We start from the raw sequence: 20,073 nt of genomic DNA, 5'->3' as shown, positions 1-20,073 counted from the left end.
GGTTTGAGTAGAAATTGGATTTAATGCCTACAAAGGAGGACCTGATTTTTTCCCATGTCTTCCCCTTCAGACATCACTTCAGCCTGCCCCTAGAACAGACACACATTCTGATTTTTCTGAGGTTTCCCCCCAGTTTCAATGTCCTACAGTGTGTCTATGGATTGGTGATTTTTCAGACCACGTTTATAATTTGCAGGACAGGAAACATGATCCCTGCTGCCCCAATTCAGTTTTTAATTCTTCTGGTGGTGGCTTGCCCCCTAAGGCTCCTGTGTGCTCTGGGGCACTCTATTCTTGCACATTTCAGACTGATGAGACCCTAGAAAGAAGGGAGCAATGGTGTGCCAGGAAAATTGTGGATCAAATTCTGGTGCTATTATTATTATCCCTTCAATGGTATCAGGAGATGATGATGGTAAGAGAGGAGTAGCCGGGGCAGACAAGGACATACGTCTTGTGCTTGTCTTCATAACAGCAGTGGAGCTAATGCTCTTGATGCTGGGTTGGAAGTGGGTGGTTTGATGATGGAAGGGAGGGCCTGAGTGCGAATCCTGAAGTCGGAGGGTCTACTCAGTTCATCTGCTCTCTACCTGTCTTGCTAGTACTGAGGAGGAGTGGAGTTGCAAGGCACCCTTGGGAGAGGATGATGCGGTGGTATCCAGGTGTGTCCACTGGGGACACTGAGTTTTGGAAACCTATCGGTCTCCATCCCCTCCCACAGGCCATGGAAGGTGATGGAAATAACTTGCTATCAAGCAAGAGAGTGCTACTTAGAGGTCATTTTTATAAAACCAGCACCCAGTGTGTGTATGTATATATATAATTTTAAGATTTTATTTATTTGAGAGAGAAAGTGCGAGGCAACAGAGGGGCAATCGGAGAGGGAGAGGGGGAATCTCAAGCCGACTCCACGCTCAGCATGGAGCCCAACTTGGGGCTTGATCTCACAACCCTGAGATCATGACCTGAGCCAAAAGCAACAGTCAGACGCTTAACTAACTGAGCCACCCAGGTGCCCCAGCACCCAATATATTTTGTGTATCAGTAGGGAGTTTTGATTGCAAAGAACGGACTCCACTCAAGCTAGCTAATATTAAAAGGAGATTTATGGAAAAGACAGGGAATCTCAGAAATGAAATGCAGGAGATGTGAGTGGGCACTGCAGTCATACAACATTTCTCTTCATTTGTCCCATGAGCCCCTGTCTCTGCTTCTCTCTGCCCATCTGCAGGCTGACTGCCTCTGGGGGGAAGTTTTGCTTTCTCATAGATTTCCTTTGCACGTGGCTTTATGGAATCTGGCTTCAACTCAACACAGCTTTGCAGACCTAGGGTTCAGCCCTGGCTAATCTGACTTACTCAATCTTTGTGTTCCATAGAGTAACTTCTCAGGAAGAAAATTGATGGGCTCAGCTCAGCCTAGGGATTGGGTCCTCTGTGCAGTGCCCACTCTGGTCCAGTCAACTGTTAGGGAGGGTGCAGGTCATGTGGTATACAGCCGGCTATCTAAAGGCTGTGGTGCTGGAGGCAATTTCACAAAGAAGATGGGTACAGAGCTCAGGGGAGTGGGTGGAGGTGGCCCCATGTCTAGATCTTGCGACTGTGTAATTGCTCGAGGGGATTGTCTTAGAGACATGTCTATCTTAGAGACTGAATGTTTACACCTTCTGGGGAGAAGGCAGCCTTGTGGTTTAGTTCAAGCTGAGGGGTTGTGGGAGACTGTGCGATGTGTTGAGGTGGGAGCTTCAGGGAATTGAGATGACTTCATTCTTCAAGGAGGGTAGTCTCAGCTCCAGTCCAACTCCAGAGACATTTGGGCTCACTTACCTGAATTCATTTGCTGTCTAGGTTGTGACAACAAGCAAACCCAGGACAGCATTACCAAAAAAAAAAAAAAAAGAATACCATTACCATTGCCTCTGATTTTTCTTTTCTGAAGCCAAAGTCTGCAGAAATAGACTTTCCCCACTCACCTCCGTAGTTCTCAGCTCTTCATGTCAGAAAAATGTAAAGCTAGCAAGGGGCATTGCAGGGTTCCCATGGAATTTTGTAGGTGGGCCTACATGCATATGGCCTTCCTTCCATGTTGACAGCAAGAGGAATTCCCATTCCTTTGAATAAATCTTGGAAGAGCTTTTCTTTGAAGGCTTATGACTGCTTGATTCCCTACCCTTAGATTCCAGAATCAGACTAAATCATGGAACCTTGGGAACTGTTCTGAGGGACTGAATATCATGCATTGTATTTTATTTATCCTTATGATTCTCTTCCAGAAGGAAGAAGAGGCAGGGCTGCTCTTTCCACTTGCCAGATAGGAAGCAGAGGATTAGCACAGGGAATGAAGTTGCCCGTAGTTCTACAGCTCACTGGAAGCCAGTAGCCATGGGAGTGTCCTGACTCCTGGCCCAGGGCCCATTCCAATGGGCTAGTATACTGGCAACACCAGCATTGCAAGGGCTGGTGTGATGCAGCCAAGAGACAAGGGACCAGAGCTCTATGCCTCCCACCTCTATGTCAGCTATGGCAACTGTGCTGCAAGGATTGTGCTGCTAGATACATTAGGGATTTATTCTCAGGGCATCTGTCTTCAGATTAGGTGGATATCAGATGGACTTAGTTCCATTCTTTTTTTTTTTTTTTCCTTTGGTAAAGATTTATTTATTTACTTGAGAGGGAGAGAGCAGGAGTGGGAGGGGCAGAGGGAGAGGGAGAGAAAATTCCAAGCAGTCTCCTCACTGAACTCGATCCCATGATCATGACCTGAGCCAAAACCAAGAGTCGGACGCTCAAGCGACTGCACCACCCAGGCGCCTCTGCTTAGTTCCATTCTTAAATGGGGAACCAGTGAAGACAGGATGGAGAAGAGTAAGGAGAAGGTGTGAGATGTAGATTTTTGAGCAGATGTAAGCTAGAGGATTTGGAGGAGTATGGGAAAAGAAGGAGAGATGACATATAGGATGAACCCTGGTTGCATAGCAAGAAGATGTGGCTGTTGGAGGCGTGGAGGGAATCTTAGAAAGATGGCAGCCAAGAAATTTGGCGGTATGGCTAGGAGTACCCAAATGTGAGAAGTTGGTGTGGTTTTGAGAACAAGGCCTCTGGTCTGGAGTTAGCCAACATATGGACAACATGTTTGCCCATGATGGGGGGGTGGGATGGGGCAGCAGCAAACAGAAAGATTATGCGAATCCAGGTGACTCAGCACTCTGAGAGAGGCACACAAGAGTGACTCTAGGTCCCTAAAGGGATTAACGACTCTCTTCTGTGCTCCCCTGAGGCTTTGTTTCTTTTATGGCACTTTGTACATTCTGCTTGTAGTGGAAGGTGTCTAGATTGTACCATCCTAATTTGTTGGCTCCTCCAAAGTACCTAGTACGTCATAGATGCACAACAAACGATTAGAATCTCAGCTGATAAAAGACTGGGGACAGCTCAGTGGGCACTGTTGTGACGCAGGTGGGGATGTAAGTAGGTCCCATGCAGATGGTGTGAGGTTGAGCCAATTCTCTGGAGTGCTTGCATTCCCCCCAGGGAGAGGCACCAGTGTTGTGTGCATCTCCTGACTCGGCCCTGCTCATGAGTGTGCTTGTGGAGCAGAGCAGGCTTGGCATCCACACCCATCCTGAACAGCTGCAGTCATTCCTTCTCTCTCAAGGACAGAGCTCCAAGATGAAGCACAGTCCTGGGTTCTCTTTCCATGGCTCCTGGGACAAACACACATAGCATTGTTTTGCCTGTTCTTTGTATATTGCTTCAGAGTTTCCGTGGAGGATTTCAGAACAAGTCCCTAATGCTTTGGCCAGATGAGAGGACCTCCAAGAGGCAAGATAGGCTGGCCTACCTGTAGGACCATGGTCTCCCTGACAGACTTTCTGGAAAAGACCAATCTGTGTACTTTCTTATCTTACTGTGCCCGTAAACCACTAGGTAATATCAAGCAGTGACCAGGGGAAACCCAACTCTGCATGTTGGTGAGAGGTCAAGGTGCTCATCTTGTATAGGTGGTTATCCTTGTAAGAGTAGAGACTAGATCCCAGGCATCCTGACTGTTCTTCCCCAGTCAATAAGGGGCCCTAGATTTGGCCATGATAAAGATCAAGCCAGCTAGCTGCTGCTGAGTGAGTTCTGGGCTGTCTTTAATACTCCCACGGACTGGATCCTGGTCTGAGACTGGAAGCTTTCAGAGGGCAGGGTTATGTCTCTTCAGCTGGTGTAAGACCTAGCTTAGCAACTCAGGGGTTGACTCCTCCTAACCACTTCTGAGCATGATCCTGAGGCTGGTGGAAGACAGAGATGAAAATGTTCACTCCAACTGGCCTGCAAATCCCCAAGGCTCAGGACACATACAGGGTAGATAAGAACACCCGTGTCTTTGCTCCTGGGCTGTCCTAATCTCTGTCTTTTGTGTTTTTCCAGGGCTTCACTTACGTCATCCACGAAGGCGAGTGCTGTGGAAGGTGTCTGCCATCTGCCTGTGAGGTGGTCATTGGTTCACCACGGGGGGACTCCCAGTCTCACTGGAAGAATGTAGGTCTGGGGCCCAGGCTGGGTAGGAAGGAGGGTAGTGACTTGACCAGCTTTGTTGGCCACCCTGTGATCCAGGGCTGGCTTTGATTTCATCCCCCACCCTTTGGTATCCCCACAGGGAATTGCATCTGGCTATGGTATTATCCAGATGTTCCTTGGGGTTACTTGGCCCTTTATAGGGACAGTTGAGATTGCCTCAGATTTCCCATTTGGTGGATTTGGGGAGAGGCCCGGTTCCTTCCCTAAGAGTCCTGTGAACTCCGGGGGGATTTGTGTCCTGTTCACCTGTGAATCTGAGGTCTGCTTCCCCTGAGTGCTTGTTATGGGACAGCCTCACCATCCTGCAGGTGTGGTAGGCCCACCACTGCCCCAAAGCTCCACAGGTTCTGAGTACTGCCCTGCCCTGGGTCGGGCCACTCATCCACAGGCCTGGACGCCCTGGGGACAGATTGCTGGGCTGTGGGGGCCAGACGCCAGCATCCCTAGTCTCTTGCTATTTCCCTGTAGGAGTAAGTGGGAAGAAGCACCTGGCTAGGAAATGGGTGGAGTTCGCCTTCCACATCACTTCTGTGTCAGCCCACGCTGCCGTTTCTCGGTCAGAGTGCCCTAGAGCCTCTGAGCTCAGCTCACAGCTAGTGCCCAGGATGGAGGGGAGTGTCCCGAGGCTTCCCTAAGATGGTGAAGACTGTGTCTGTAGAACACATGGCTCTGGGTGAGGGTCTTGGTCACTGGGTGTCTTTGACCCACACTCGTTCCCTCTGTGGGTCTTACTCTAGGGGTGGGGCTTAGACGTTAAGCTGGGGCTCATCCCCAGAGCCCATATCAGCTCCCTGAGAGAACAGCACACCCCCATGGGGCCCTTGGCCCCAGCCTTGATCAACTCTAGTGCTCTGACTGCAGGTTGGCTCTCACTGGGCCTCCCCTGACAACCCCTGCCTCATCAACGAGTGTGTCCGCGTGAAGGAAGAGGTCTTTGTGCAACAGAGGAATGTCTCCTGCCCCCAGCTGGATGTCCCCAACTGCCCCATGGGTTTCCAGCTGAGTTGTAAGACCTCAGAGTGTTGTCCCACCTGTCGCTGCGGTAAGGCGTGTGTCCAGGGCCCCCACCTCTAAGCCTCTCTGTCCGCTAAGGGCTCCTGAATTTTTTGCCTTTTCAGCAACTCAGGGAAATGGGCAGAATCAAAGTCCTCCTATCTGTTCCTAACGCTTTTGTGGGAGAGCAAATAAGATGAGAGAAATGTTACAGTTTCCTGAAGGTCATCACTGTGCTCAGTGGTGGCTTGCTATCACTGGACCTCCATTTGCTCATGTGAGTTAGTGAGTGGTAGACTTCTCAATCATTCACTGTGATTCCTCTGCTGGGAAAAGGTACTCCAACTTCCCACCCCAACCCTGCCAACAAACACACAAAATAGCAACTCTCTTCACCACCTGCTTGGAATTCTTTGGGACTTAAAGTTTCCAGAGTAGAATTTCCTTTTTTCAGAAGCCCAAGTGCCCTCCCACTCACTCCTTAAGTGTGGACCATTTAAAAAGTCTGTCCCCTTGAGGACGCAGGGGAGAAGGATCTTCTCACTGTGGGCTGCCTGCTCACAGGCTGCCTGCCCTTCCTTGGCAGGCTTGGGGGGAGCAAGGCCACTGTGGTTCTGGCACTAGGACCCACAGCACCTGGGGGAGGGGTGGGGCGAAGGACTGCAGATGCAGGAGAGGGGCCCAGACTGGGAGAAGACCCTGAAGGGATCTGCCCTGCACTTTTCTCTCTCCCCCAGAGCCCCTGGAGGCCTGCATGCTGAATGGCACCATCATTGGGGTAAGCCTTCTTTTCCAGGCGAGTTGTAACTGTGGGAAGGGTGGACAGCTCAGTCATTCTGAAGTGGAAATGAAAGGAAGCAGGGAGCCCTATCCTCCACTTTCCGTTGCCTCCCGCTTCCGGGGCATCCTGGTACCCAGGCTCCCGCCATCTTGCTGACTCTCTAGGGCCTCACCTTCCAGCCTCCACTCAGCCTCATGAGCATCTCTTCTGTGTGCAGAGAAGCACTCTGATGGCCTGACACACATTTCAATCCATCCCCCTCTCCCACTGCTCAGGCTCCCTTTCCGGCATAAAAGCTCTGACTTACTATTGCCATACATGAGGTGGGAGGGCAGGGAGGGAGGGGGGCACTGGACACAGGAGGAGTGTCAGGGCCATGGCTTATCTTGGCCACTGGGCCCCCTCTCCTAAGGCAGACAGCTCAGGTGAGTGGGAGGGTCAGGGGGGCAGCGTGCTGGGAGGCCTGACCCTCGTGCCTCTGGTTTCAGCCCGGAAAAAGTCTGATGATTGATGTGTGCACGACTTGCCGCTGCACCATCCAGGTGGGAGTCATCTCTGGATTCAAGCTGGAGTGCAGGAAGACCACCTGCGAGGCCTGCCCCCTGGTAAGAGGGTTGTCAGGGACCCAGGGTCCCTGGATACTTGGGGGACCCAAGCACTGGGACCTCGCTGGGGTCTGTAAATAAAGCTTTTGTTATTTTCTGATTGTGGGCAATATTTCACAACTATAATGAAGAGCCTTGTTTTGTAAATTTAAAGAATAAACATAATATTTGCAGGGCTTATGGTACCATATTTACAGTTTTTTCTTTCTTTTCACACAACATTTTAAGAAGCATTACTACCATTCTTTGAAAACATTAAAAATTAATTTGTTAACAAATATTTATCAGACACTTACTATGTGTAAAATTCTATACAATATTCCTTGGAATGGGTGTACCGCAACCTATACTTTCATTCTTGGGCACTGAGGTGGTTTAAAATCTTTCACCCTGTTTCTGCCAGGTCATAATGACTAGGCTCACTCTGAGGGTGGATTCTGAGAAGTGGAATCATCATTTCTAGTTGGGTAGATAAAAACCGGCATTTCAGTGCTTTAATTATGACTCAGCCCCACCTCACAGAGCCTTCTTCTGTGTTGGGGCTTCTGCTTTTTCGAAAACACAATTGGACAGATGAGCTTCTTGTGAGCCAGAAGCACAGAATGCCGTAATAGCTCTTTCAGACCGTGCAAATGGAGGGCTTTCCCCCTCAACTTTGCCAGGGAGCAGGCAGGCTCTGGGGCAGCGTCTGGGAGGAGTCCTTCATATGAGTAGGAGCAGAGCCAGCCAGAGCAGGAGGGGACTTCAGGAGGATAGGGATGAAGAACACTTGAGCAGGTCCTTTATATGGAGCGTTCTACATCTGTGTTCATCATGGCACTTGGCACAGAGTCATGCTCAAAGTAGGGGCTTAGTAAAATATCTGTGGAGTAAATGGGTCTATAGGAGATACAGCTATTTCTGAAAGAATGATTCAAAGAGAACATTCCTGCCTCAATTAGAATGAAGCCAACTAAGTACATGCTTTTTTTTTTTTTTAAATCACAGTTGCAGCTCTAGGATTTTGGGTTGTGTATGTGCATGTAACAGCTTCCCTAGAATACATGTCAGCTTGAATAGGGAATGAAATAATGCTGTGTGGAGTTTGTGGCATCTCTTTCACCTTGGATGTCCACTGAAATACAATCAGTGCAGCAAGAAGTCCCCACCAACAGCATCTCCAAGGAGCGCTTTCTAGAGGACAAGCTGCTAACTCTCTAACAGCGCCCTCTAGTGGCCAGAATGTGCCACAACAAGCTCCTGTGCGTCCATAGAAATCCAGCTTTAGAATCAATTCAGTCTAGATCTAGGTTTCAGTAGTTTTAAATCCATGGCCCTTTTTTAACTCTTCCTCCTTTCCTCCAAAATTCTGATATCCTCCATGGCAGTGTCCCCACTTCCTCCCTCTTGAGAACTGCTAGATCCATCCTCCTTCAATGTTATCTCTCAACTTTTCCTGAAAACTGCAATTGTCCCCATTCTAGTTCAGCATCCTTAACTGGTCTTGCCACTGTCTTCTGCTGTGAAGGTCAGAGAGGTCTCCTGCAGGTGAGGAGCTGTGGTGAATTAAGTTTAGGTAGGTCTGCTTGAACGCCCTACATCAGACTAAAGTGTTAACTTCACCATGTGAGTCCTTCATTTCCTCCCAGGGGAGACCGTGCTTATACCTTAAAGGAGACCTGTAGAAGGTGGTTTGTGCTGGTGGGTAGCACACATGAAGCTTGACCGGTGAACTCTCAAGGAAAGCATGAGGAAGAGGTCCCCTGACATGGAATGCTGAGAAGGCACCTGCAGGGACATGACTATGAGCTGACCTTGAGCAGGGAGTTGAATATAGAGGACCTTCCGGGAAGGGGAATGGGGACTGGACTGGCAGATAGAAGTAAGAGTTAGAAGAGGACAGCAGGGGGAGGCAAGACTGGAAGGCTTTGAGCAGCTAATGCAATTTACGGGAAGGGCTATGAGACACAGACAGGGCAAGTTTGTGGCATGACTGGTCAGGGGCAGGTGCCTGCTCCTGACTGGATGTTTGGGGGAAAGCCCATTCAGCAGTGCCGTACTCCGTGTGTGCGTGTGTGCGTGTGTGTGCGTATGTCTGCCTATGGAGCCCAGAGCGCTGCCAGGAGTGGCCGTAAGCCCCGCAGGGCTCAGAGAAGCCCTGTTACGTGATGCAGCTGCATTCTGGCCTTCTAGGGCAAGGGACCTGCTGAGGGAATGTTTTCTTTGTTTACTCCAGCAAGTGGGTCCCCTCCCCCTTCCTCCCTTGTTCCCAACTCCAAAAGCATTGCCGCTCTGTTACCTTCCACCCTCTTTTTCTTCCTGCTCTTTCTCTTTCCAAAATACCCTCTGCCTTTCCCTATTCTTGGCTTAATTGTGTCCTCTCCTCTCTGATGTGAAGGTTTTGTCTCCACCGCCCTGTCCCTTCACTTAGTGGCCCCCTCCTCCCTTTGTCCCCTGCCCACTCACTTCTCCTGTAAAGATTTTGTCCATTTTCCTCTCCTTGGGCCTGCTGAGCAGAGGCTGTTTCCTGGTGTCTTCTTCTAACACTCACTGAAAAGAAAAACACCCAAATCCACGCTCCCACAAAATCCTGCCCAATTTAAACCCGTTTAATCTCCTCCTTCTGACTGTAATCACCCACACTAACTCATACTGTTTATTCCATTCCTTTCTTCCTGTCCTCTTTACCTCAGTCCTACACCTTCCAGGAATTGTACATTCTTGAAAATACAGTTTAAAGCTCACCAGTGAAAGACGACCTGATGCCTTAAACTCCAGCGGTGTCCTTCCCAGTTTGGAGCGTGTGGCCTGGACCCAGGAGCCCTGATTCTGTGCTGACTCCGCACTCACTGGCTTTCTGCACAACCTACTCCCTGACGACACATCGAGTTCAGAAGCTTGGTTTATGAGTAGCAAATTGTTTAAATTCATTCTGTGCAAGCTTACTGACTCCTAACCTTGCTTGCTGATTAGAAGCATTCAGCCCAAGTGCAATGAACAAGGGAGCAATGCAGAGAGGCCCACATTTTCTGTCTGAGGGCTCCAAACTGACTGGCTAGACCTTCATGTTAGGAAAACCTCAGGACCTGAATGAATGAATCTCCAAGTGGTTATTACTAAATGTGGCAAAACGAGAAAAAGAATGACATTGTAGTTGGCTTCTCATATAATTCAGTTTATTCTTTAAAAATGTTGTGAGATTATATCCCCCCCCCCCTTTTTTTGGAGTGTTGGGTAGCATTAAAAGAGCTTTAATTTTGATGCAGTGATGAAGCAGCTGATGGTAGCTTTTTGGTTTTTGTTTTATTAACATTGTTGAAAATCCTCTTACTTTGCAAGATAAAGAGTTGGTTGCCCTATGTTGTCTCCCAAATTTGGGGACATTTTTGCAAGATAGTGAAATCCTATTGTCTGGAAGCTGCTGCTTTTTCCAGCTCAGATATCAATGAAGAACGGTCACTTAAAGCCACTGTCAAGGAGTTCCCAGCTCAACTAATCTCAGTGAGTGTAGGAGGCCTACTTAGAGCCAGGTGCTGGGATACAATGACAACAGCATAGACTTAGTTTGGAATTTACATGCCTCTCAGGGAGAACAAATGAAAATTTCAGATTGTGTTAAGTGTTATGAAGAGTATCTTTGTGTGTGTGTGTGTGTGTGTTGTATCTTACAAGACCTTTCTGAGTAATGATATTTGAAATGATTATTGAAGGGTGAGAAAGAGCTAGTTATACAAAACATGGGGAAGAGCATTACAGGTAGAGGGATAACATACACAAAGTCTCTCAGGTGAGGAGGTTGGCATATTCATGGTCCTAGAAGATGCAAAGGGGTAGATTGTCAAAAGCAAGAGAATGGTTGTAGAAGAAAAGGTCATAAAATTAGGAAGGAAGGAACCATACAGGGCCTTGTAGAACATGCTAAGAAGATTGGATTTTATTCTGAATGCAATGGGAAGCCTTAGAAAGTCTTATTTTTAAAATTTTTGTAAAATTAATAATTTTTAAAAATCAGGATAGTTTACATACAATAAAATGCACAGATATTAAGTATATAGTTTGATGACAAATGATAAATGGATAAGTCTGTGTAACCACTAAAATAGTAATATGAAGAAATGCAGTTAAAAAGCCCACAATAGGGGAGAGAAAATAAAATTCTAAACAAGCAACTTGATTAAACCAAAAGAATATAGAAAATCATTAACAATAGAACAGATAACAGAGAAAACAACAAATAAAATGAATAGCAAAATGGGAGATTTAAACCCAACCGTATCAATAATTACATTAAATGTAAATGGGCAAAACAAAATCCCAATAAAGAATGGAGATTGTCAGGCTTGGATAAAAAAACAAGACCCAATTAGTATGCTGTTTACAAGAGATGTGCTTTCAATTTTGTTTATTATTACTATTTTTTAAAGTAAGCTCTACGCCTAATGTGGGGCTTGAACTCATGAGCCCCAGATCAAGAGTCGCACACTCCACTGATTGTGTCAGCCAGGTGCCTCAAGATTTGTTTTCAATTTAGAGAGATGGAGAGATTGAAAATAAAAGGATGAAAAAAGATATGCCAGTCAATGCTAAGAATAAGAAAACTGCGATGGATATATTAATACCACATAAAATGGACTGTAAAATGAGGAATGTTACCAAAAATAAAGAAGGTTATTTCATAATTATAAAAGAGTAGATTCATCATGAAGACACACAAATCTTAAATGTGTATGCATCTGGTAGCAGAGTTTCTAATATATGAAGCACACATTGAGAGAACTAGAAATAGGCTTATCCACAATCTTATTTCATAATTCTAATGTTTTTTTCCTCAGTAATTGATAGAACAAGTAGGAAAAAAATCAGTAAAGATATAGAAGATTTGGAAAACCGTATCCACCAACTTGACCTAATTGAAAATAATAGACTACTATACTCCCAAAATGCAGAGCACACATTCTTCTCAAATGCACATGAAATTTTCACCTATCTGGACCAAATTCTGGACCATTAAAATGTCAATATATGTGAAAATTTTGAAATCATTTAGAGTACATTCTATGACCACAATTAGATTGAAATTAGTAACGAGAAGGTATTTAGAAACATGCCGCACCATTTGGAAATTAAATAAAATACGTTAAAATAATCCATGAATCAAAGAAGAAATCACAAGGGAAGATAGAAAATATTTTGCCAGAGATAATAGCAGTTACTCCAGAGATTACAATATGCATCCTTAACTTATCATAGTCTACCTTGGTTTGATAATATACACTTCATGTATGATGTACTTTCCCCCCTATACTTTGTGCTATTGTTGTCACATAGCTTACTTCTACATGAGAAGTAAATGCACAAGATGTTATTTTTGCCATTCAGTGACTTTCAACAATTTTTAAAAATATTTTGTCAAGAATTTATAATTGTTGTCTATAGAAGATCAGCCCAATATAAGCTACTCTGCCATTACTAGAACCAGAACTCCATGGATTATTTTTAATCAAGGGGGTGACATGACTAGACTTAAAAGAAAATACTTCTAGCAGATGTGTGGAGACCTACAGTATAGGGGCAAGAATGCAGATAGAAAGACAAATAAAGACTGTTACTAGAGTCTAGTGGTATATGATGATTGCTTGGACTAGGTGATGACAGAGGACGTTGGTCATGACAAGCAGAGGTTGAGTTAGGCATTTTTGGCAAGATTTGGTGATGGGGGTGGGGGAATGAGAAAAAAGAAAGAAGTCAAGGATGACTCCCAGATTTCTGGTTTTGAGCAACTGGGTAATGAAGCCATTTACCAAGGTAAGGTAGGACAGGAGAAGAATGAAATTTGGGACAAAAATCAAGTTGCATTTTGTATATAAGTCTTGAGAAGATAAGAAGATAAACAGTTGTCAAACAAACCATTGAATTTGTAAGTCTGGAACTCAAGGGAGAGGTCTAATTTAATAGGTCTGGCTGCTAAAACATGAACAAGATGTATGTATGTGGAGGGAAGGAATGCCATCTAGGGGAGTGAGAACTGACAAAGGTTAGACAAGAGTTGAATGTTAAATTTCTGAGCTTTGGGTGAAACTTGCTGGATGGGAGAGATCAGAAACTAGAAAAGTAAGCCTACTTATGATCAGGGTATCCTGGGGGGTTAACCAAAGCTGATTTTTCTCCTGGATACAGGGTTACAAGGAAGAGAAGAACCAAGGTGAATGCTGTGGGAAATGTCTGCCTACGGCTTGCACCATTCAGCTAAGAGGAGGACAGATCATGACACTGAAGGTGGGAGGAAGTTGAACTCATGTCACCACCTGGTTTCCTATTTTGGCATTTCTTCTTCAAGAAAGAGGGACTAAGTTTGGGTCAATATTAGCTTCCCATCTATTTCTGATTTTATAGAGAAAAGATGGATAACCTATAGAATGTACAAAATTTTCTCTTTGATTTAGTAATTTTTTCACTCTTCTTGACCAGAGCGTAGTTAGCGTAAGGGCCATGATTTGGAGTTGGTTGATCATTAAGATTTCTTCCAGCCTTGATTGTCTATAAGACTGGATAGTCAATCAGGGTGACAGTAAGTCTGATCTGTGAGAGTGAAAATTGGTTGTTAGGGTGGTGGTGCCCTGGTTCATCTCTGGCTCAGTTATTGCTTTGCTAGTTTACCCTCACTATGTCTTAATTTTTTAAGCTTCTAGGTGGTCAGAAGAGTTTGGAGGGATTCTTTGCATTTATGCAGCCCTATTGACAGTAACTAAGCTGGGACTCCACTTCTATTGTGTGCTCTGGGTGTGGAGACTGTAGGTACTGTCTCAGTCTTGCTCCATAGTCCTCCAAATTGTTTCAACAACTTCAAGGAGTCAAGGTCATTGTTTGAAGTGTCTTTGCAGACCAAACACTGTCTTCAGATTTGCTCTACCCATTTCCCCTCTTTGTTTTCAGCGTGATGAGATGCTCCAGGATGGCTGTGATAGCCACTTCTGCAAGGTCAATGAGAGAGGAGAGTACATCTGGGAGAAGAGGGTCACAGGCTGCCCGCCCTTTGATGAACACAAGTGTCTGGCCGAGGGAGTGAGTAGTTGGAGCTCAGGCCCTACTATTCTCTTGACCACTCCATCTTTGACTCTAAGAACAGAGTCCTCTGAACAGCATGGTCTTCTCTGACATGATGTCCCAGTGTCCAAGGGAGACCCCAGACCTAGTTTAAAAACCAATGAAGTTTCAAAATCAAAGCCTGTTGGAGAGACAAAACTCTATGCACTATATGGTGCTTTCAATAGATACCTTTCCCTTGGGGGAGACTGAATCTGTGATCCTTGAATGGGAGGGTGAGAGATCAAATGATTTCTAGTCTCTCCTGAGAATATGGTCCTGGTGATGCAACTGGGAGAGAATCTAGAATAATCAGGATTGAATCCAGCCTGGTCAGGTAGGATGGTCAGTCTGTTCCCAGTTGTGATGGCAATGCACAGTGTATGTCTGGGGACTGAAGCTCGGGGCTGTGAGTCCAGAGCCAAGAATTGGCCTGGAATGACCCAGAAGTTGTCTGCTATGTCCTAGTTGTGCCTAATCTGGGACTTTGCTGTTTTCTTAGGGGAAAATCATGAAAATTCCAGGCACCTGCTGTGACACATGTAAGTATATTACCAATAGCTTGTCCCTTGAAATCTGTCAGACCAAGTCCAGGGACTGTTTTCTTTGGAGGAAGCTTGTTCTGGAAAGATAGTTCTTAACCATTGACGAATCACTAGGTTTAGTTCTGCAGGGAACCTCCACCCTCCCTGAATGTTCTTAGACTGCCCCCTCCTCAAATCGCCACTCAAATCCCTGTGAAGCAGTTTCTTCCCTTTTCCCAAAACTCCTATTTCTATCCTCCTACCTGCCTTTTCCCTCCTAGAGGCAGGGGTGGCTCACAGTCCCATCCTGAGACAATATCTTCTTTTTCCAACCAGAGCTCTTTGAAGAAAGGCACCCTTGGTCCATAATCTTGACAGAGCAGACACTCAAGACAAATGTATTCTTTGAGGGTCAGACAGCCACCTCCCAGAGAAAGAGAAGCCACCAGCTGGCTAACATCAGCTCCCCCTGTGGGCTGTGAGACCTGCAGGGGCAGAGAGCACAGAGTCTTCTCAAGAGTTCGTAAGACCGGTCTACATTGAATAACCTCCCCTTCTTCACTCTCGGCCCCTCATGGCCTTGCAGTTATGTTCTGCCAGTGGGTCCTTGTAGCTCTTAGCAGCAACTTTGGGGCCAGAGTCTACAAGGCTGCCCATCAGAGAGCAATCTCACCACACATTCCTGTGTTCACGAGCACCAGTAACTTTCCGAATCCTAGTGTTAGTGTCGTGGTCTCTGAATATAGAATCACTTGCCTGGGCTAATATTTTTTGTTTTTGGTTTAGTGCTTTGTGTTTTTTGTTTTATTTGGGGGTCTTGGGCCCATGTTCGGTATTGGGTAAAGAAAGGAAGAGTGAAAGCGTGAATCATTCATTCTCTCCCTGATGACTAACTCTGACAAGTCCCTGCAATTGCTATAAGCAGGTTGCAGATCAAGGAAACACGCTCCGAAAGCTACTCTTTCTGTGATTCCTATCTGCATAAATTTCAGAATGTTGAAGTCTGGAAACCATCAGGGAGAATGAATTCTCTCTGGGTACACTTTGCACATGGAATTTGGTCAAGAGACAGTTATCTGCAAAACTAGCAGGGAGGCAGCAAGGGACCTGTGTTGGTCAGTACTTTCAGGAGAGTGGAGACCCTTCTTAAGGAAAGGAAGCCAGGCTCAGGGATTTAAATCTACAGTGAAAGAATATAGCATGTTGGCCTAAATATGTTTTCCTTATTCATTCTTTTAATGTGGTTGGCAGGCTTTCACTGTAAAATGAAGTTATTTGGAAGTTGGGAGGCAGGTTAATATGTAGTTAGGGGTGATTTAGTTTGGGAGCCATTCAAGAATGGAAGAGTCTCAGTGTTCAGATGGGGAATGGCGAGTTGGCATTAAATCTTAGAATTATCGGTGGGCCTAGTAGAGGTTCAGATCTGAATGCCACTAATCCTTGCCATGCCAGGGACCGGAGACAGCTATTCCCAAAGGGAGGACTCCATAAGGGAGTCCTAGAGATCCTCTTAGCCCCTTGTGTGGCCATGACATTTGCTTTTCCTCTTTTCTAAAGGCAAAGATAGATATTAGTTATATTTATTGGCTACTTCATTGCCCATTAGCTTCCGGATATAGTTATAAGCATAAGAAGATTGCTCCAGTCATTATGGTTTTTAGAGTCTACAGTTACATAAAGGCAAGTCTCATCCATCTACAACACCAACGCACAGTGGATCTAGGCTCCTCCTGCCATTAAAATTGTACCATTAAGTGAGTTAAACCCAGCCATAACTATATCTCTGGATCGGAGGGCCAGGAGATTCTGAGGTGAACCAGGATAACTTAACTCCCCTCCTTGTAGCCGGCTTTGGTGATTTGGTTACTGTGAAACTGACCTTTTTCCAGTGAAGTGAGGGAAATGGGCCGGAGAGCATTCTATCGAATCTCAGCCAGGCCCCTGGCCTCATCTCTCACCTGTCCTGTAGGTGAGGAGCTGGAATGCAAGGATATCACGGCCAGGCTGCGGTATGTCAAGGTGGGAGACTGTAAGTCGGAAGAGGAAGTGGACATTCATTACTGCGAGGTAAGGGGGCCCTGGCTTCAGTGAGGCCTGCAGGGGGAAGGGTGGGATTATGTTTCCTGATCAAACATGCATAGAAATCGCAGCTAGCGGGATTTGGGTGTAATAGGACCATAAGGATAGTGGGCATGTCAGACTTCCCTGAGATGTCCCTTTGCAAATTGCCTAGCAGGATCTTCCAGCATTACAACGCGCCCCTCCCCCCCCATTCTGTCACAGGGTAAATGTGCCAGCAAAGCCTTGTACTCCATCGACACGGAGGATGTGCAGGACCAGTGCTTCTGCTGCTCGCCCACTCGCACGGAGCCCATGCAGGTGCCCCTGCGCTGCACCAACGGCTCCCTGGTCTACCACGAGATCCTCAACGCCATGCAGTGCAAATGCTCCCCCAGGAAGTGCAGCCAGTGAGGCCGCTGCCCTGGACGCCTGCTGTCACCTGCCTCACCCGAGACCGGGCCCGCCAGAGCGCGGCTGCTCGCTCCTCGTGCTCCGCTCTTGGACGCTCCTGAGCCCACAATAAAGGCCAATCTCTCCCCCCTGCAAAAGGCTGATGGTTCACTGCGTCTACTAGGCTGAGATGACAGGGGTAGGCTGGGCCCGAGTTCCGAACCTGGTTCTGGGGGAGAAAGCACAGGCTCCAACTGGAAGCACTCCAGCCGCAGGCATGGCCAACCTCTGGGAAAAAGTGGTGTCTGCCTCCATGGGGTGGGGAGAGGATTGTGGGGGGCAGGCAGAACCCAGCCCAAATCCCCAAAGGGATTTGCTCAGGAACACTAGGTTCTCCAAGCTCTGGATCCAGGGGCTTCTGAACAGAGCAGAGGGGTGGGCCCTGGGGCCAGGATCCTGCCAAGACAGACATGGTTATTGCCAGTGTGGCTGACCTTGGGGTGAAGGAGTTTGAGCAGGTATGCCAGGGTTTCTCTGAGCCCTTGGCTCCCTAAGTTCCCGTGTATTGTCAGTGGGCCTCGAGGGAAGAAGAGGTGCTGACGACTGAGGGGACTTGAAAAGGGGTGCTGGCCAGTACAGGAACAGGGGCCCATCCAGCACAGGCTTGGCCGTAGGGGATGAGCCCCAGACTTGCAGGCAGGCCTGGGTTCTACACATGGCCCTTGTTCTGCTGTGTGGCCCCAAATAAGACCATTAGTGGTTCTCAGACTTAGTTTCCTCATCTGGAGAATAGGAACGTTAGTCTCACTCATGGGTTTGAGAGGGTAAAATATGGCTGAAATCTGGGGGTAACTGTAAATTGCTCTTTAATAACATAAGAAGTGACAAGAATAAAAATGAGGGGAAATCAAGGCTCAAAGCAGGGGGAATAAGTGTCTCTATTTTCGGTGGCAGAGCATTACGGATTGACTTTATCCTGAGGAGGGAAAGAGCTGAGTTTCTTTTGGGCTGTATGCTGGATACCCAGGCCCTGCTTACTCCAGACATCTTTTAGTGGAAGGGTAGAGATAACACCAAACTTCACCCAGTCTCCAAATCACTAACCAGTAATGTCACTCTCAAGAACAGATTGTCCTTCTGTGGAGAGGACAATTTATGTGAAGAGTTTACATGTATATGCTGGCCAAATGGTGGAGACTCTAGCTGGGGAGAGAATACCCATGAGAATTAAGGGAATGCCCTGGGTTTATAACAAGAATTTGATGGAGAATTGATTTTCATTACAGATCCTTTTAGCACAGGAGAGACTCTACTCACTGGAAGTGCTGCATGGTAGAGCTGGAAAGGATTTAGACATCATCCAATCCACTCCCCCCTCCCCCCACCGCCCCTTTACAGAGAATCAAAGCAGCTCAGAAAACTCAAGTGACTTGCCAAAGGTCACACAGTGGCTGGATGGAGGTTCAGAATCCAGGTGCCTGACACCTAGGCAAGAACTCCCAGGCCACTCCACGAGAGCCACGCCATCCCTGTTGCTTACAGATTCGGTCCTCGCGGGGCCCTGGAACCAGTGACTACGGCATTTCTAGGACTCACCCACTTCCGATACTGTGGGGAATCACCCGGAGGGGAGATACACTACAGGCAAATGGCATGGATTGTGTTGAGCAGCTTTGGTGGGGAGCTTAGTCAGCAGAGGAAAGGAAGAATGGATAGAAGTTTTATATAACTGCTCAATAATTCACAGGTTGTCATCGGTCCGTCCAGCACCTCGCCTCCAGCTTTGAGTAGGCTCTGAGGTCTCTGTAGGAAACCAGATCCAGGGGCAGGGAATTACCTCTCTTCTTACTGATCGCCTAACACTCTACCTGGGGATGAGGTGTTACTGGAGGCATGGGCCATAGAGAAACTCAGCAGGGAGGCTACCTCTCCAGCCTAAGGTGTCAATTTTCCAACCCCCTGTGCCTCCATAGCTTGAATTTCTCCTCAGATTTACTGATAGGACAATTCACTGTCAAGAAAAAAGCCAAATCAGAAAAACTGTATGTTTTGATTTTTAAAAAATGGCAGGGAGCAGGGTAAGGAGGCTGCAAACAGAGAAAGTGGCAGTGGGGGTGTGTCTCGGCCACTTTCCCTTTTAACAGGGCAGGGCCTGTCTCTGGTCTCAGGGACTCTTCCTGCTTGCCCTCAGACCAGGTGAGACAGAGTCCCCCAAGGGGAGAGTTTTAGGGGGAGTCTCAAGGAGAGAGAATACAGGGGCTAAGGGATAAGAAAGTGCAGGAGGGAGAGAAGAAAGGGAATGGATTAAGGAACCATGGTGGAAAGACTTCCAGTGCTCTTGGCCTTGAAAAGACATGGAGAAGAGTTGCTGGGAGTGAATGGGGAGAAGGGCATTGTCTGGGAGAGAAAGAAGCAGAATAGCAAAGCACTGGGGCATGGACTCTGAGCACACTGGCTGCTTAGGGATCCCAGCATAGCTCCTAGAGGCGAGTTGCTTGACCTTTTACACGGTAGTCTCATCTGTCAGATGGGCACACCAGCAGCAACTGCCTCATAGGGATGTGTCAGAGTCCAATCATCACGGCGGTAAAGCTCTGAGAGGGCTACCTGAGGAAGTCCGGAATAAACGTTAGCCCTGATCACTCCTCGTGGCGGGAATAAAGCTCTGGATTGGGACATAATACCTTTGGTTTTCCTTTTGTGTCGCCCCTGACTCATCTGTGCTGTCTACTCCCCTTTGTCCTCTAGCAAGTGAGGAGCAATCACCACCAGCCTACCTTATCAGTGCAGGAGATACGATTCTTCACACTGAAGAATAAATAGCATACTTGACCTTAACATAATACCCTTTCACTTTTTTGGGTCCCTGCATCTTGGAGTCGTAGATTCCCTCCTCCAGAATAGCCCTTCAGAGGGTCTTGCGTTTCTCTGCTCATCGCAGGGCACCTGAACCAGGCGGGAGAGATGGGGGTCCTCTTGTTCTCTGGGATGGAGCTTCCAGGCTCCCCCCTGGACCCAGTCCCAAGCCTCTCAGAGGGACGGTCCCAGTGAGACCTACCTGGCCCCCTTCTGCCTCTCGCAGCCCCTCCTCC

At 47.1% G+C, this 20,073-nt stretch overlaps 1 protein-coding gene across 1 annotated transcript in view; it reads left to right on the top strand.

Moving 5' to 3' along the window:
* The window catches only part of VWF (von Willebrand factor), a 134,012-nt gene extending 116,882 nt beyond the window's left edge, over positions 1-17,130 (top strand). Inside the window, exons 44-52 of the mRNA XM_032390769.1 lie at positions 4,416-4,526; positions 5,427-5,607; positions 6,296-6,336; positions 6,828-6,944; positions 13,101-13,199; positions 13,857-13,985; positions 14,509-14,548; positions 16,500-16,597; positions 16,814-17,130. Of these exons, the coding sequence (XP_032246660.1) occupies positions 4,416-4,526; positions 5,427-5,607; positions 6,296-6,336; positions 6,828-6,944; positions 13,101-13,199; positions 13,857-13,985; positions 14,509-14,548; positions 16,500-16,597; positions 16,814-17,002 (1,005 nt within the window). The 3' untranslated portion in view covers positions 17,003-17,130. The remainder of the gene's footprint in view (positions 1-4,415; positions 4,527-5,426; positions 5,608-6,295; positions 6,337-6,827; positions 6,945-13,100; positions 13,200-13,856; positions 13,986-14,508; positions 14,549-16,499; positions 16,598-16,813) is intronic.
* The last annotated feature ends 2,943 nt before the right edge of the window (positions 17,131-20,073 follow it).

The sequence above is a fragment of the Phoca vitulina genome, unplaced genomic scaffold (genome assembly GCF_004348235.1).
Source record: "Phoca vitulina isolate PV1807 unplaced genomic scaffold, GSC_HSeal_1.0 scaffold59, whole genome shotgun sequence".
Taxonomy (NCBI): domain Eukaryota; kingdom Metazoa; phylum Chordata; class Mammalia; order Carnivora; family Phocidae; genus Phoca; species Phoca vitulina.
This window is presented reverse-complemented; position numbering and strand designations above follow the sequence as displayed.